Source organism: Apium graveolens, chromosome 2 (genome assembly GCF_009905375.1).
Source record: "Apium graveolens cultivar Ventura chromosome 2, ASM990537v1, whole genome shotgun sequence".
Taxonomy (NCBI): domain Eukaryota; kingdom Viridiplantae; phylum Streptophyta; class Magnoliopsida; order Apiales; family Apiaceae; genus Apium; species Apium graveolens.
The window spans coordinates 156,202,610-156,222,179 of NC_133648.1; the positions used below are offsets into that span (position 1 = coordinate 156,202,610).

A 19,570-nucleotide genomic window follows, 5' to 3' on the forward strand; every position below is an offset into this window, starting at 1 on the left:
TATGAGTTTCTCGTGATGTCCTTTGGGTTGACGAATGCACCAGCGGTATTTATGGAATTGATGAATCGGGTCTTTTATGATTATCTGGATAAATTCGTGGTGGTCTTCATCGATGATATCTTGATATACTCTAGGAGCAGAGAGGAGCATGAGGAGCATTTACGTACTGTACTTGAAATTTTGAGGAAGAGGAAGTTGTTTGCGAAATTTTCCAAGTGTGAATTCTGGTTGGAGGAAGTGGCATTCTTGGGGCATGTTGTATCTGGTAGGGGCATTGAGTTGGATCCTGCGAAAGTCGAGGCTATTACTAATTGGCCCAGACCTAGCAATGTGACGGAGGTGAGGAGTTTCTTGGGTTTGGCAGGCTACTATAGGCGTTTTGTGGAAGGTTTCTCTTCCATAGCTTTACCATTGACTCAGCTAATGAGGAAGGGAATTAAGTTCAAGTGGAATGATGATCGTGAGAAGAGCTTTCAAGAGTTAAAGAAGAGGTTGGTGTCAGCTCCAATACTTGTGTTGCCATCAGGGAGTGGAGGTTTTCAGGTGTATAGTGATGCTTCTAAGAGAGGATTGGGGTGTGTTCTTATGCAACATGGGAAAGTGATTTCTTACGCTTCTAGGCAGCTTAAACCATATGAGGTGAATTATCCTACCCATGACTTGGAGTTAGCAGCAGTGGTCTTTGCTTTGAAGATCTGGAGACACTATCTTTATGGAGAGACTTGTGACATCTTTACTGATCACAAGAGTCTCAAATACATCTTTACTCAGAAGGAGCTTAACATGAGGCAGCGGAGGTGGCTTGAACTTCTTAAGGATTATGATGCAAATATTCAGTACCATCCGGGGAAGGCGAATGTAGTGGCAGACGCTCTTAGTAGGAAGAACTTGGGGAGTGTTGCATCTCTCATTACTCAGCCGCACCTTATTTCAGATTTGGAGCGCTTGGGTGTTGAGTTGTATATTAGAGGATCAAGTGGTAGTATTGCAAATTTGAAAGTGGAACCGAATCTTGTTTCAAGGGTTAAGGAAGCTCAGAAGAGTGATACAGGTTTGGAAGCTATTAGATCCGAGGTGGCAGGTGGAAAGCAAACACAATTTCATTTCGATGATGAGGGTGTGATGTGGTTGGGTAGTAAATTGTGCGTGCCCGCAGACCCGACGATTCGTGAGGAAATTTTGAAGGAGGCTCATAGTTCTTCATTTTCTATTCATCCAGGTTCCACCAAGATGTATAGGGATTTGAAGAAGCACTTTTGGTGGAGTGGAATGAAGGGAGATATAGCAGAATTTGTGGGAAAATGTCTTACATGTCAACAAGTGAAGATAGACCATCAGAGGCCTAGTGGATTGTTGCAACAGCTAGATATACCAGTTTGGAAGTGGGAAAACATTACTATGGATTTTGTAACTCATTTGCCGAGGACTTTCAAGAAGAATGATGTTATATGGGTGGTGGTTGATAGACTCACTAAGTCCGCTCACTTCTTGCCTATTAAAGAGACTACTCCTGTTCATGAGTTGGCAGAGATTTTTCAGCGAGATATTGTTAGACTTCATGGTGTGCCGGTGTCGATAGTTTCTGACAGGGATACGAGATTTACATCGCGTTTTTGGAAGGGATTCCAGCAAGCTTGGGGTACGAGGCTTAATTTCAGTACAGCTTATCATCCGCAGACCGATGGACAGTCAGAGAGGACGATTCAGACATTGGAGGATATGTTGAGGGCTTGCGCGTTAGAGTGGACAGGTGATTGGGATAAATATTTGTATCTTGTTGAGTTTGCGTACAATAATAGTTGGCACGCGAGTATTGGTATGCCACCATTTGAGGCTTTGTATGGTAGGAGGTGTAGGGCACCATCTTGTTGGGATGAGGTTGGTGAGAGAGTCATCGAAGGGCCGGAGTTAGTTAGAATTACTAATGAGAAGGTAGAGAAAGTTAAAGAAAGTCTGAAGGAAGCTCGATCTCGTCAAAAGAGTTACGCGGACCAACATAGGAAGTTTGGGGGATTTGAGCCAGGTGATCATGTGTTCTTAAAGGTGTCGCCTTGTAAGGGTGTGAAGCGTTTTGGTATGAAGGGAAAGCTTAGTCCGAGATATGTTGGCCCTTTTGACGTTATGGAGAAAGTAGGGGAAGTATCTTATAGAGTTGCGTTGCCACCACAACTATCTCATGTGCATAATGTGTTTCATGTGTCGGTTTTGAGGGGCTACAAATATCATCCATTACATGTAGTTCAGTATCCATTACATAAGATTAAAGAGGATCTTTCTTGTGAGGAGGAAGCTGAGGCTATCTTAGCTCGAGAGGAGCGAGTTTTGAGGAAGAACACCATTCCGTTTGTGAAAGTTTTGTGGAAAAATCATTCGGAAAGAGAGGCTACTTGGGAATTAGAAGAATCTATTCGTGAGAAATATCCGCATTTGTTCGATTCAGGTACGAGTTTTAGTTTCGTTCGATTCCGGGGACGGAATCCTTTTTAAGGGGGTATATATGTAATATCCGTATTTTTATTTTAATTATTATCTATTTAATATTTGTATTAGTTAGAAATAGATTAGAATTAGTAATAATAGTAATTTTTAATACAATTTGATTTGGAATAGAATTAGTAATTATATTATTAATTAGATTAGGGATAGGATTCTATTAATTGTGGGCTTGTGGGCCTATAAATATATATATATATACAAGTTATGTCCTATTCTATGTCTTTTTAATTGGAGCCGCTCTTAGAGGCTAGGGTTTGAGAAGACAAGAAGATCTTAGAAGTTTATTCTTGTGTTATTCGATTGATCAAGGTACGAGAATCGATCTTTTCTTCTTCATAATCATATCATGTTCATCTTCTTATTTGTTTGTGCTGAAATTCGTATGTGATAAAATCAGCATCTCGTATCTGTTGTAAAATCCATAACTTATTCGTTTGTGCACGGAATTCATTGATTCTTGATTTTCTGGAAAGCTTGTTTCGATACCTACAACTTCCATGTTTACATATTTTGTGGAATCAGCCTCTAACTATGTGCAAATATCCATTATTTGTGACCCTTCAGATTTATGACGTGAACAGTTTTTCATACCTTCTAAAATTCGTTATAAATCGATCTTATGTCGGAAAATTACTCATGATATCAATCTGGAAAGCTTATGAAATTCTCTTTCATTATATGGTATACCCATTATATATTTAAATCTTTTAAATTGCCTAAATTGCCTTACAAATATTCTGGTCTGTTTATACTTATCAGCATAGTTGTTTCATGTTCAAAAATTCATATCTTCTTCATTATTCGTCATAAAATTATGATCTTTATAAATTATGAAACCTCTGAGAATTCTTTTTCATTGTCTAGTTATAGTCGAAGTGAGATCAGATTGTCTTTATTGTCTAAATTTGCCTTCTTTGTAATCTGTTCCTGAATAATTTCCGCTGTGATACCTGAACTTCAAAAATTCATAACTAATTCGTTATCAGTGCGTTTTTGATGAATCTTATCATTTTGGAATCCTTGTTAAATCTACTTTATTTCTCCAGTTGACCATTATTTCAAATCCTTAACTTATCTGCTGTTAAAATTCGAATTAGTATAAGTTGTTCACTTTCAATCGTATTTCAACAATCCGATTTAATGGTCCATCAGATGAGGTACGGATTTCGTCCCCTTTCTTTCAGTGCTACTCCTTTTATTATTAAATATATCTGATTCTTTCCCTTCATATTTTTATTCATTCCGTTCTTATTCGTTTGATCTCTGAAAATTATTTTAAATCTGTTCTAGAAGTTTTAAATATTTAATCTTGCGAGCTTTAAAATTATGTTTGTTAAATATCTGTTTAGAATATTTGAAATATCTGCTGCAAGTGATTCTTAAAATTGTGAAAATTATTTTATTTGAACCCTTAGAGTGAAATAGGGTATACCGAGTTAACCAGCTGTAGGGGTACTACAGCCATGTCATTGCGGCACCATTGGCATGACACTTCCATGGCAGTGTGATTGGTCATGGCGTATCCTTTTGATAGCTCAGGAGGAGAGCTTTGGCCATTGTGATATTTGTTTCAGGATACGTGGGTGCACCCAGAGTTTGATTTGTGATTTGATTCGACAGTGACGTTGTATATGCCGTACTCGTTAACTGGTTTGTTGCACACATTAGGTACCCTATGATGTGTGTATTTGTTATTTGTTTTGCTCTCGGTATGAAATATCTTAGCCCTCGTTGTTTCAGCCTGTTTTATTTAAACTTGCTGTTTTATATTAAACTGTCAAATGTTCATCTTGTTTTATGTTTTATAAATTTATTCCAATCCGTACTGGGCATTTGGCTCATGCCGTATTCTTCTTCTGGCAGGTACTTAGGGGGACTTTTGGGGCTGTGTGATGGAGCGATACCTTTGTGACAATTTCTTAGGATCTTTGGACTTCTAGCATTTATTTTAGACATTTATTATTAGAGTATTTAATTTTCTTCGCATTTATTGACTTGGATAATTTTGGAGACTTTATAATATTATATGTTGGATTTTAGTGCTCTGTTTTTTTTAGGTTTAGATTTAATAAGTAACCCCTCGTCTCATTTTGGGAAGGGGGTGTTACAATACCACTATAAACTAGAGTCACAAGAAGGTAAGATGTTAGCGGAAGTTAACCCCCCCCCCACCCCCATTTTCCTAAGCCCTAAGGGTCAATTACAACAAATTTCAATCCACACTACACATTTGCATCCGCAAGATTCAAGCACTCAACCTTTAACTAAGGACCATGGATGTCCAGTAGACTAAGCTTGCCAAGCACGTTTTCCACAAATTCTGGGTAGGAGATTGCAAGGTATAATTGATAGGTCAAAAGCCTAAGAAAAGTTTTGGAGAACTACTCACCATGGAAGCCGCTTGTAGGAGATGACTAAAGGGATCTCTAGCACCACTCATAAGCACTTCAAGAAGACAGCTGGCTAACATTCCCTTCATTTATAAATTAGAGAACATGTTTCCACTAACTCTTCAATGAGCTTATCCTTAGGTAAACTGTTTACCAATTTGAAATGCATACCCTGTGAGCCAAACCAACACGGTGGACTTGACCATCCTAATCTTAAACCTGACAGATACTATATGAATGATACATGCACTCAGTCTCCTTCATTTAGATTTCATACTGAATTTTTAATTATACATGAAATTTTGGAGAAATACCACAAACCAAAATAAATAGCCGTAACAATGGTGTCTTCTAATTACTTTGGTATAATTATTCTCTATTCACATACAAGCCGTCATATTTAGCCCACTAACATGGGAAGTTTCTGGATTAAAAGTATCATTGATAGAATCTCTGGGTGTACTATTGTTGACTCCGCAATCAATTCCCTCTCATGGAACTAACGGAAAAATTTAACACAAACATAACCAGAATTCTTAATAATACAAGGGAATTTTTACCCAAGTGGACATTATTAGACAAGCATAGTTTTAGCTAGCTCTAGAGCTTTCTGGCGACCAAACAGCTTTTCCACAATGGCAAGTGAAAATTCCAAGGAAGAGCCCGGGCCTTTGCTAGTTATGACATTGCCATCGACCACAATCCTATTATCTGTCTCACTTTGATTGGACAGCTTTTCACACAACGAGGGGAATGCTGTGGCCTTCTTTCCCTGAATTAGTCGCATGTTTGTCAACGAACAGAACAAAATTATACAGCAACAATCTGACGCACAAAAAACTGCCTACCAAATTGTGACATTAGGACGAAGGTGTCCTGATCTTCTATGAATACAACATGTGCTCATGATCACAATCCACATATTTGTCAACATTGTCCATGAAGAATATTAATACAGTATCATGTATTTTCAATTTTCTCCCCATTTCTTTTGTTGAACACAGATGAAATAATATACTAGTTTGACTTAGTTATAGGAGAAAATATCTGTGTGTGTGTAACCCTTTTATGCAAGTAACTATGACCAACATAACTACCAAAGTGGAATTACATTGTAAATGGCAAAAAGATACAAGGAAGACCATGATCAAAGTAGGAATCAGGGCAATCAGTAACACTAGAGAGCCGAGAAGTCATTTGTTTAACAGGGAGCTTTGTGAAGAATAATGACTATCAAGGTATCAGATAAGGTAACAGGACTAAAGAAGATACCTCAAGTAAGCCATGGGGTTCCAGAACCAGAGCAGGGGACGCACAAATAGCTCCATAAGATTTTTTTGAAGATTTCTGCTTCTTTAGCATTTCAACCAGAGTTTCTGAACTAGCGAACTTTTTGGCACCAGGAAGCCCACCCTAAATAAAAATCACAAGTTCTTAAAATCAACAGATGCATTACCAAATCCACTATTATGCGGAACAGGAATTTTACTCACTGGTAATACAATCAAGTCATATGAAAGCTTTGAAGCCTCGTTTAGGAGCATGTCTGCTACAATTTTCACTTTGCGTGAACCTACAGTCTCTTTAGTGCCTTCAACAGATGCAACTATCACCTCAGCTTTTGCTCGCCGAAGAACATCGATGATTGAAATAGTTTCCATTTCCTCTGACCCATTAGCTATAGGAACAAGAACCTGAACCGAAAGTAATTTGTGATAAAATCCCTAGCATTTTAGCCTAGTAGATACCCTCACACTTAACAAGAGATAGAGGGTCCGAATCTCTGTAGAGACAAATGTGTTTGTGAGTACTTAGATTTCTTGTAATTCACCGTATCCAGAAAAAAATAATCAAAATCACAGTCTTCCCAATGTGCCAGAAGTGAGATGATATTCCGCATGAGATTCTAAATAGCTTTCAATAAACACAAATTATGCAAATTTGGTTTCAAAAGGTTCCACAAAAAAAGAAGAATTGAGATTAAGTATATGCCCCAATGTGATGGATACTTGAACCTGAAGTAAAAAATAAAACAACCTCACCTTTGGAGGACCATTCGATACCCACTCGACTGTATTTAGCTCAGCAATTGTATATTCATCTCCAGGGTTGGAACGCATTACCTAAGTTGGAGACAAACAATTTATTATCTCCAAAATTCCAGGATTTCTATAACATCGATAGAGGAAACCTAAGTACAACCTCTATATAACCAAAATTAAAAATACAGCAAAGAAACAAAATTTTAATTTAGATGTTAAATTATTAATAGGAACATATTGCTATTCCATTCTGGACTTGGGTTTGATCCAACAATACCAGTGACATGATAAACAGGCACTTTGTGTAAAATACTTACATTGTTTATAAAAAAATTTGGAAATGAAATAATAATAGAGGTGGTAAACCTAGACCCATAGACATAGTACAGTTTGAAATGACATCGCAACTACCAATTATCTTATATTCCAGTAGTACTCTGTAAGAGGGTGGCATAACTTGAGAAGGTCATTTGCGTACACGACAGTTGGTAAACTGTCTTCTATTGAAAATTTTGACCTGTTTTCCATGCAATCTGGAATACTTGAACCGTCCAGTAATAGGACTAGAGCCTGGCTTTGCAGAGAACTGGCACTATATTCTGAATATATTACCATCTCGCATAAATTGAATGGAAGCTTAACTTTCAAACTTAAATAAGAGTCTTGGTTAGCAGGATGATAAAAGCGACAAATACAAATTAGCTATAAATGAGGAACATACTAGAGGCCCTTTAACACTATCTGCTTTGTCTTTTCCAAACAATCGCTCAACTAGTGCAACAGAGAACTCCATAGTGGTGCCAGGACCTCGACTTGTTATTGCATTGCCATCCTGTTGGACTCGTGATTCCACCGTAGTTGCAGTAGAGGATAACTGCTCCATAAATGATGGATAACAGGTAGCCTATCAAGAGGAAAACAGGTCAGTAATAGAAAAGCTGGTAAAATCATATGCAGGTAAATGTAGCTAAGAATAATGGAGAAGTAAGCAGCTTCTACTTTCATCCCCTTAAGCAGTCCCCATGATCCAAAAGCAACAGCTGGACTTGCACATATTGCAGCATAGAGTCGACCCTCTGCAGCCTGTTTCTTGACAATGCTTTCCAAGGTTGCACATTCTTTAAGAGTGGATGCACCAGGCAGTCCTCCCTAAGCCAAACAAAGGACCATGTCACACCATAAACCTGCTCTAATATTAATTTGATCATTTTATTATTTTTTATTTCAAATCCGACAAGTCTGGTCCAGCTTTAGCTGCTGAATGTAATGTGGAAAATTTTACTACTTGACTGAAGAAGCTTTGAAATAAACGACAATAAAAGTGAAACGTAACTAAGACACCAAATAAAAAGATACAATAATTGATAATATATATATATATATATATATATATGTTGACATGATTAAGAGGAATGGGAGGATACTATAGATGTTAGAGATTCCTAAATATAAAATAGGAATATTCTTAGTGTATAGGATTTGGTAAGAATTCAAGGAAAATAGTATGTTGTATGACATAAAAGCAATTATACACAAATAGAGTAGGAAACAACAACAACAACAACAACAACAGGTGGAGTGGCATACAGGTAAAGCAATGAGATCAAAAGTAATATTAGCACAGTCAGTAATAAAAGCATCAGCTACGATGTTGACACCGTGACAAGCATTGACAAGAAGCTGTTTCTCAACAGAAGCAACAGTAACATTAGCTTCAGCTCGACGGAGTATATCGATTATCATGGTAGCCTCGATTGGCTCCGTTCCGTTAGCAATGGGTACCAAAACTTCCTGTAATCAAAATTTAACTGAGTAATTAAATCCAAACAAACAAACAAACAAAAAACTCAAAAAGGTGTGTGTGGTATGAGTAAATTAAATTAGTCAATTGATAGGGTAATAAGGTACCTTGGCCATAACTGAGAGTGACAAGGAGTTGGGTCGCTTGGGTGTTGTTAAGAAAGAGGGTTTGGTAGTGAAATTTTGGAGAGGAGTGTACGAGGACAGAAATGATAGGGGGCTACGGCGTTTTAACATCATCCCTCTCTCCCCCCTTTCTGTTCTCCTTTATTCTATTCTCCTTTTACTATAAATAGAATTTCTTATGATTTTCTTTTTCTTTTTTCTCATGGGGATTCATTATCCTATCAAATAATTTCACAACTTTTTTTTTGACAAACTTTGTTATCATTATCATATCAAAAATTTAACTCTATCAAAAGCCAAAAATCCGAATGTATCAAAGACAAACGATAAAAAATTGTGTCATGATCATATTTAATAAAGCAGCCAATTATTAATACCCCGCTACCAAAAACGCTAAGTGAGGAAGCTCCTGTAAGATTAATACAAGTATGTTTCCTTCATTCTATCTGTATACCAAAATATCAGTCGGTCTAAGAGTCATTCTAACTTTCCACGCGGTAATATATTATTAAAAAAACCGAAAAAGAATGAAATTATAAAAAGGAGGAAAAATGAGAATTAGTGAAGTTATAATTACAGTAGAACCTCTATATAGGAATACTCTATATAATAATAACCTCCCTATTGTAATAAAATATTACGGTCCCAACTCGGGCTAGTTATAATTAAGAATAACCTTTATATTGTAATATTTTACACTTTTTTCAAGTCCATCCTTATTAATTTTCCTATATAAGTATAAAAATGTATAAATTATATATAGGTATGTACATATTTATATACACACAAAGATATCTGTATATGCGATAAATATATATCCAATAATATATAATGTCCTTACATTATTTAGTTTGCGCGTCCATAATCACTAATCAGCTTGATCACCTTTTTTATTAATTTGTTTAAAATTCATGCATTTGATATTATATTACATAATTTATTTTAAAAAGTTATGATCTTTTAAATTCATATACTCAAGATATATAAAAACTATTTTTTAATTAATTTTTAAAATTCAAAATTTATATGTCAATCTCTAGTAAAGAATAACCTCTTCTGTATAGAAGTTTTACTGTATAGAAGTTTTACTGTAATAAGAAAAGAAAAGTTATAAATTTTCAGTGAGAAAATGAGTCATCTGAGTTGGTAATTAATGATAAGTGTGGGGAGAGATAGGTAATTAATGCTAGGTGAAAGAAAAGTTTATACAACACCACATTATCAATGATGTATTTGTTTTAATAATTTTTTAAAAAGAAATTAACATGATTAATATTAATTCAAATCACGAAAGATTACATCGATAAGGCAGGTTGGGGTGTAAAACCATTCTTAAAAGTCGGACAAAGAACTAGCCTCTCTTGCAAGACAATGAGCTGCTGAGTTCGCTAATTTTCAAACGAAATAAATTGGATAGGACCTCAACTCCTTTAAAATATTAGAATGATCCTTCAAAATGGACACAAAATAAAAGAAGTCATTTAAATATTATGAAAGACGGGGAAAACTCCTAGTGAATCTAGTTCGATAAAAACTTATGATGTCTGCATCTTTTAAGCCAAGACAACGCCTCTCGGAAGGCCATAGCATCTGCTATTTTATGTAATGAAAGAGCGTGCATCATCTCTTAAAATACACCCAAATGAACTGTACCCATTATTGGAGAAGACCGCAACATCCACATCACAGGTCCTCCACCCCGGGCTTGGTTCCTGCCAGATTGCTACATCTTCTCTAGCATTATAGACGTGTGCTTTGTTCAGCTTACTTTGAGCTTGCTGCCATTAAAAAAGTGCAGTACTCTAGCATCTATGGTCCTGGATTATACCATTTATATGCGACCAAATATTTCAAGCTATAAAATATAGCAATTCGAGCTCCTTCAAATTGAGATAAACAAAGAAATTCTGAAACCTCTACAATACTGTTGTGTCTGATACGAGTTGAAGGACTAGTATATTGAATTGTCAACAATGTTGGGCAAATGGGCAAGAGAATATGATATTTTCCAGAGATTCGATATTTTTGTACAAACCGGGCAAATGGGGTACACCTCCACATTTTTTCCTCGTAAATTCTCTAACGTTAGAAGACAATTTTGAAGAGCTCTCCAAATAAAATTCTCATTATGAGCTTGAATTTGTTATTGTTTTGCCAGACATGCCTGTATATATCAAGACTAAGTCATATTGACGGCCCTAAGATTAAGTTGTATGATAATCAATATTTGTATTCTATAATTGTATTCCTTGAGTCTGTAAAAAATTTTAGTAGATTAGATTGGGGGATTTTTCTGTGAACAGTGTTCAAGCTAAGGAATAAACTTTGGAAGAAGATCAAATCCTGATCATGCCTTAGAGAAAAGTGTAACAACTTGGAGTTGAATAATGATGTTCTAGGAAAACTGTTTTAAGTCAATATATCAATAAGTCACAGATCAAGGGATATCGAGAAGTCTGTTGAGAAGTCCTGTTAGATATATTTGATAATGTCATGGCTAATATGTCTTATGTTTAGCTTTCAGATCTTGTGTGAACAGGATAGATCAGTACTTAACTGTTGATCAGTACTTATACTGGAAGTCAGGACTTAAGGATATCGGTACTTATATTATCAGGAGATAATCATCAGAAGATAGATATCAGAACTTAAGTGCTGAAGGACAATCAGATAAGGACAGTAGCTGATTAAAGGAAAGAAGATAGAGATAAAACATAAGAAGAGATATGCATGAAGAAGGAATTCAGTGAAGAATGGAATACTTGGAATAGAAGATATCTTATTGATATATTTTAGGAAGCAGAATTATATTCCATATCAATTAGCGATTATCTTGTTACTGTGTAGTATATAAACACAGGCATAGGGTTTACACTATAAGTGTTATCATTATCGAAGTTATTATTCTTTATAACCATAGCAGCTCTCGTGATATTTGTTCATCACTGAGAGATAACAGTTCCATATTGTAACAGAGTTTATTGTTTCAATAAAGTTTGTTTTCTGTTACTCAAGTTCTTTAAGTTCGATTTGAGTGTACTATACACTGTATTCACCCCCTCTACAGTGTGTGTGTGACCTAACAATTGGTATCAGAGCCTATCTGTTAACTTACATACAGTTAAAGATCCAAACACAATCATGTCGGACACAGAAACTCCAACTAAGCCTACCACAACTGAGGAATCACCAAAGACACAAATTCAGAGTCGGTATGAGACCATCAGAGTCCCCATACTGAGACCATCTGAATATCCCATATGGAAGGTAAGGATGACCATGTTCCTGGAAGCAACAGATCCAGAATACCTGGATAGAATCAAGGAAGGTCCTCACAAACCAACCAAACTCGCAGTTGCAGTTGCAGGTGAAGCAGCAACGACCGTACCAAAGGAGAAGAGTGATTATACTGCTGAGGACATAGCATCAATTGCTAAGGATGCTAAGGTACGACACTTACTGCATAGTGCCATTGATAATGTAATGTCAAACAGGGTAATCAACTGCAAGACTGCTAAGGAGATATGGGATGCTCTGGAAACAAGATGTCAGGGAACTGACACAATTAAGAAGAACAGGAAGACAATACTCACTCAAGAGTATGAACACTTTGACTCAAAGACTAATGAGTCATTGAATGGTTTATATGATAGATTTGTCAAACTTTTGAATGATTTGTCATTGGTTGATAAAGAGTATGATCTTGAAGATTCAAACCTTAAGTTCCTGTTAGCTCTTCCTGAATGCTAGGATTTGAAGGCAACGACAATAAGAGACAACTACAATCTTGATGAAACAACTCTTGACGAAATCTATGGAATGCTCAAGACACACGAGCTGGAGATGGAACAAAGAAGCAAGAGGAAAGGAGGAAAGTCAAGGACAGTTGCTCTTAAGGCTGAAGAAGAATTTCCCAAAGCAGCTTCCTCAAAGAAAGACAAGGGTAAAGCTCTTTTCATAAAGTCTGATACTGAGTTATCAAGTTCTGAGAGTGATGATGACTCAGATTCTGAAAGCTTGCCTGAGACTGATGCTGATGAGGAGATGATGAAACTGTGTGCTCTTATGGTGAAAGGAATCACAAAGATTGCATACAGGAAGTTCAGGAAGGGAAAGAAGTTTCCCAGGAAAAGCATAAGTTCTGATAAGAAGAATTTCAGAAGATCTGAAGGAAGAGGAGGAAAGTCTGACAGAGGAGATTACACCAATGTTAAATGCTATAACTGTGGTGAGAAAGGCCACATATCTCCTGACTGCAAGAAGGTAAAGGGTGATAAAGGCAAGGCTCTTGTCACAAAGCAGAAAAGCTGGATAGACACCTCAGACTCTGAAAGTGAGGAGAACTATGCATTAATGGCAAATGCTGATAAAGAAAGTGCTGAGAGCAGTTCTGAAGCTGCTGAAATAAAGGTACCTCAGACTACTTATGCTTTTCATACTGATGATATTAATGAGTTGAGAAGATATCTTAAAACCATGTTTGTTAGCTATAGAGATCAAACTTTAACATGTGAAAGATTAACTTCTGAAAATCTTGCATATAAAAAAAGAAATGATTTCTTAGAAAAAGAGTTAGTCATATTCCATCAAACTCAGAAGGATAGAGATGATGCTTTCTATGTTAGGGATGAAGTGCTAAAAATGAATGAATCTCTAAAAACTGAGTTAGAAAAGGAAAGAGAGATAATCAGGACTTGGACTAACTCTGGCAGAACAACTCAAAATTTGCTAAGTAGTGAAAATTGGAAAGAGTGCTTAGGTTATGGAGAAAATAAGAATGATAAAGGAACTGAAGAAATTAAGCCTGTTGTTAAGCAAAAGCCAAAGTTAAAACCTGTTAAGTTTGTAACTGTAAAGTCTGATAATGAGAAATCAGAAGTTAAAGAGGAATTAAATTCTGACAAACTAAAACAGGAAAAGACAGCTGAAGTAAACATAGGCTTAATGACAAAGAAGCAGCTTAAGCATAAGCTGAAAGATGTCAAGAATGCAAACAAGGTAAAATCACCTAGGAAAAATAGGAATGGAAAGGAAGGTGTGAATAAAAGCAATGATTATAAACCTGTTCCTGATGCACCTAGGAAAACATGTCATAACTGTGGAAGTTCTAACCATCTGGCTTCTTTTTGCAGGAAAAATAAGAATATTAACTCCTTACCTTCGAAATCAGGAGTTAAGAGTCAGTCAGTTAGATACAAACCACAAAATCCTTGTTTTCATTGTGGTAGTTTATGGCATTCCATTTATACTTGTAAGGAATATCATAGTCTGTACTATGATTATTATCAAATAAAACCTTCTTTGAAGAAAGTTTCCATTGTTCCTTCTAGTATAAATTCTGATTCAAAGTCTGATAATATAAATTCTGATAAGAAAAATGTTAACATAAACTCTGATGCTAAATCCGCTGCAAATGTTAACAAACTTAATAAGACCAAAGGATCCAAGCAAGTCTGGGTCCTTAAAACTAATAATTAGTGGTCTTTATGATTGCAGGGCAACAGGAAAAATATTCTAGTTCTGGACAGTGGATGTTCAGGTCATATGACTGGAAATAAGGCCCTGCTATCAGACTTTGTGGAGAAAGTTGGCCCAAGTGTTTCTTATGGAGATGGCAACATTAGAAAAACATTGGGATATGGCAATATCAATCTTGGGAATGTCATCATTAAAGAAGTAGCTCTGGTCTCAGGACTTAAACACAACCTTCTGAGTATAAGTCAAATCTGTGACAGAGGTTATCATGTTGATTTCTTTGAAGAACACTGTGAAATTATGAGTAAATCTAAAGGCAAAGTTGTTCTGAAAGGATATAGACGTGGTAACATTTATGAAGCTAAGCTTTCAACAAGTACTGATGGCTCTGCAATCTGTCTGTTAAGTAGAGCATCAATTGAAGAAAGCTGGAATTGGCATAAGAAACTCTCTCATTTAAATTTCAACAATATAAATGAACTGGTCAAGAAAGATCTTGTGAGAGGATTGCCAAACACAGTATTTGCTCCTGATGGTCTTTGTGATTCATGTCAGAAAGCCAAACAAAGAAAATCTTCATTCAAGAGCAAGACTGAATCATCAATTCTTGAGCCTTATCATCTTATACATGTTGATCTATTTGGTCCAGTAAATGTCATGTCTATTGCAAAGAAGAAGTATGCGTTGGTCATAGTGGATGAGTTCACCAGATACACATGGGTGTATTTCTTGCACACAAAAAGTGAAACTGCATCTATCTTGATTGATCATGTCAAACAGCTGGATAAAATGGTCAAAGATTCTGTGAAAATTTTAAGGAGTGATAATGGCACTGAGTTCAAGAATTTGATAATGGAAGAGTTCTGCAAAAGCCATGGAATAAAGCAGGAATTTTCTGCTCCTGGAACTCCACAGCAAAATGGAGTTATTGAAAGGAAGAATAGAACTCTCATTGAAGCTGCACGTACAATGCTTGAAGAAGCAAAGCTTCCAACCTATTTCTGGGCTGAAGCTGTGCAGACTGCTTGTTTTACTCAAAATGCAACACTCATTAACAAGCATGGAAAAACACCATATGAGATGGTGAAGAAAAAGAAAAACTCGCAGTTGTATTTGGATGCAAGTGTTTTGTTCTCAAGACTCATCCTGAACAGCTATCAAAGTTTGATCTAAAAGCTGATGAAGGAATCTTTGTTGGATATCCACTTTCCACAAAAGCCTTCAGAGTCTATAATTTTAGAACAAAAGTGGTCATGGAATCTATCAATGTCTCTTTTGATGACAAGAAGATCACTGGTCTTAAAGATTTCGTTGACCATGATCAGCTGAGATTTGAAAATGAAGACTCATATTCTGATACTGAAAAACCTGACAGTCTAAGTCCTGATACTACAAACTCTGACGGATTAAACTCTGTTGTTATTGAAACTGTGGTGACTACGTTAAAGGAAGATGCACCTATGCAGGGGGAGCATACTCAAGATCCTACCACATCTCAAGAAACATCAGAACATGCATCTGGCTCTTCAAGTTCTGATTCGTCAAGTTCTGATAAGCCAAGTTCTGATAGTGCTGAAAATCTAAATACTGAAGAATCCAACTCAGAGAGCATAGTTTCAGGGGGAGCATCAGAAAATGAAAATGAAGATAGCATGGATCATGGGGGAGCATCCAGTTCTAGAGAAAATATTCCATCTGCAAGGAAGTGGACAAAATCACATACACCTGATTTGATAATTGGAAATCCTGATGCAGGTGTCAGAACTAGAACAGGTACTTCAAATGAGTGTCTATACAATTCTTTTCTCTCTCAGACTGAGCCAAAGAAAGTAGAAGAAGCTCTTCAAGATGCTGATTGGGTGCAAGCAATGCAGGAAGAGTTGAATGAATTTGAAAGAAACAAAGTCTGGACCCTAGTGCCAAGACCAAAGAATAGATCTGTTGTTGGTACAAAGTGGGTATTCAGAAATAAAATTGACAGTGATGGCATAATTATAAGGAATAAGGCAAGGATGGTTGCAAAAGGATATTCTCAACAGGAGGGAATTGATTATGATGAAACATTTGCACCAGTTGCTAGGTTAGAAGCCATAAGGATATTTTTGGCTTATGCTGCTCACAAAAAGTTTACTGTCTTTCAAATGGATGTGAAAAGTGCTTTTCTCAATGGAGAATTGGAGGAAGAGGTATATGTTGAACAACCTCCAGGTTTTGTAGATACCAAACATTCAGATTATGTCTACAGGCTTGATAAAGCACTTTATGGACTTAAGCAAGCTCCTAGAGCATGGTATGAGACTTTAGCTCAGTTTCTTCTGGAAAGTGGATTCAACAGAGGAACAATAGACAAAACACTGTTCTACCTCAACCATGGAAAGGACTTACTTCTGGTCCAGATTTATGTTGATGATATCATTTTTGGATCTACAAATGACAAACTTTGCAAGAAGTTTGCCAAACTAATGCAGTCAAGATATCAGATGAGTATGATAGGGGAACTTAGCTATTTTCTGGGCCTTCAAGTCAAGCAGAATGAGGAAGGCACTTTTATTTGTCAAACCAAGTACACCAGAAACTTGCTAAAGAAATTTGGAATGCAAGATTGTTCAAGTGCATCCACTCCAATGGCCACTGCAACAAAACTGGATAAGGATACCAGTAAATCAGTAGATATTACTGACTACAGAGGTATGATTGGCTCTCTACTCTATCTAACTGCTAGTAGACCTGATATCATATATGCTACCTGTCTTTGTGCAAGATTTCAAGCAGATCCAAGAGAACCTCACTTAACAGCTGTAAAAAGAATCTTTAAGTATCTTAAAGGAACAGCTGCTCTGGGATTATGGTACCCTAGAGAATCAGATTTTAAACTAATAGGTTACTCAGATGCAGATTTTGCAGGTTGCAAAATTGACAGGAAAAGCACAAGTGGAAGCTGCCAATTTCTTGGAGGCAGATTGGTTTCTTGGTACAGCAAGAAACAAAAGTCAATTTCCACATCAACTACAGAAGCAGAGTATATTGCTGCAGGAAGCTGTTGTGCACAGATTCTTTGGATGAAGAATCAGTTACTGGATTATGGGTTAACATATTTCAAAATCCCTATTTACTGTGATAATCAAAGTGCTATTGCTATGACAGGTAATCCAGTTTAACACTCAATGACAAAGCACATCAGCATCAGGTACCACTTCATCAGGGAACATGTGGATGAAGATACAGTGGAATTGCATTTTGTTCCCATAGATCAACAGTTGGCAGATATCTTCACAAAACCATTATGTGAAGCTACTTTTACAAGATTGGTAAATGAACTTGGAATGGTTTCAGGTTCTTTCTTTAAATCTGCTTAGACTTGTTCTGTGTTATCAGACTTTATGCTCAGTATTTACAGAATTAATCTCATTGTGTATTCTGTGCTTAATTGATAAATGTCTTTAAGTACTGACTGTTGTCTGATATATGTTTCTAAACTCTGATAAGTGATATGTTTGTTCTAGTACCTATTCAATCCTATGAGGATAACTGTGCTAGATACTGACCTAGTAGTCTTCAATAAACATATGATACCATGGAAGAAGTAATTATTTCAGTGGAAATCTTATGACACTAGCAAATTCTGATAATTAAGCTTAGTGAAGTTCACTTTGTATATCTTATTACTAAGTCACAAATTAAAATAATGATACTCATCTGTTACGTTCTGATACTAGTAAAACTGCTGAGTGCACTAAGTGCTGATAGACCTCTCTTATCAAAAGAAAAAGCAAAAAGATTAAAGAATAAAATCAGGCACTCCTTTGAGATCTAGAGTAAAAATATGAAAGGGACGACCCAAGTGCATTGCTGGTATTACGTAAATATGCATTAGAAAAGCAAAATATTTTCTTGGTGACTTTTCACACTCTATGATTACTGGAGAAATACTCTGATAATAGCATAAATTCTGATAAACAGTCGTGACTCACTTACACTGAGAAGCCACTGTAAAATAGAATTTCAAAAGATGCATAAAATTAGCACAAAACAGTTGAGGTGGACTCAAGCATGAACTCATTCATCAGTAGGTTTCAGGATAATGACAGCTCTTTAGCAAAATTTTAGTTATGCCTTATTTCTAAGATGTACTGAAGTGAATCAGACTTTACTCTTTATCTGTTATTTAGCTTAATGCACACACTAATCACTCCATCTGAATGATGAAAATTTATGTGGTGGTCTATGTTATTTTAGATAAACAGTCATTGTGTCATTTTTGCACAAATTCTGAGGACAAGTTCTAGTTACACGTTCTGATGATTAAGTTCTGACGTTCATAACTAAGAACTTGTATGAGGATTTACTAAGATGAGCATTCCTTTTTCGAGTTAAGAAATTATGTTCTGATGACTGTTAAGTTCTGGTATAGGTCTAAGTTCTGATTTCTCAGTCTAATCCTTTACTTGGCTTATTTTTGAATGAAATTTAAATAACAGTCTCAGTTTGTACTCGCATATGTTGAAGTGGAAGATTAATAGTCACTATGATTAGGATTAATGGTTTTGTACTTGAACAGTCCACTGTTTCTTGTGTCTTGTGCGGTCTAGACCATGATTCCTCTTTCCAATGACTGTTATTCTTTTTCAAAGTCTAGGGAGACGAGGTAGAATTAATTCTATCTGTCAGCATTAAATATCTTTGCGTCTTTTGGCATTCTTTTGCCTATATAAACAACCACTTCACATCAGTCTTTCCATCACATTCTTCTCACACACTTATCCTCCTTCTTCTGTCAAAAACACAATGGTTCGATATAACATGTTTTTGAACACACAAACCTTCACAATGGAGCTCAGTTGTGCCGACTGGCAGCAGGAGTGGCATATAACAGCCATTCCTGAGGAGATCTGGGACTCTGTCCCACAGGAGGTGCTGACTCACCTTCTATTCTTCGAGATGGATTATCATCGCCATCTGGAGCGCCTGGAGGAGGAAAGGCGGGAAGCTATCCGTCAGCAAGAGCGAATCATACGACTCGCCATCTTGTTCGTCGAAGATAGGAAGAGGAAGATGACTTAATCTCGTCTTCTTCCTGTTCTTCTTCATCCCCAGCTTTGTCAGGCTTCTTAGCTAGGACTAAAGCTGTTGACGTTAGGATTAGAAGCTTAGGGAAAATCTTGTATTGATGTAATTTCTATTTCATATATGTATTGACTTGATATATTAATGAAAATTGTTTTTACTTCAAGATTTTGTCTC

At 36.4% G+C, this 19,570-nt stretch overlaps 1 protein-coding gene across 1 annotated transcript; it reads right to left on the reverse strand.

The window, feature by feature from the left end:
- Positions 1–5,212: 5,212 nt before the first annotated feature.
- LOC141707937 (protein DJ-1 homolog B) lies at positions 5,213–8,996 on the reverse strand. The gene is made up of 8 exons (XM_074511387.1): positions 8,837–8,996; positions 8,516–8,719; positions 7,928–8,077; positions 7,650–7,832; positions 6,929–7,009; positions 6,380–6,580; positions 6,159–6,299; positions 5,213–5,658 (listed from the first exon to the last, which is right to left on the reverse strand). Exons 1-8 carry the CDS (start codon positions 8,966–8,968, stop codon positions 5,461–5,463), a joined length of 1,290 nt encoding a protein of 429 aa, XP_074367488.1. The 5' UTR covers positions 8,969–8,996; the 3' UTR covers positions 5,213–5,460.
- Between the last annotated feature and the right edge of the window lie 10,574 nt (positions 8,997–19,570).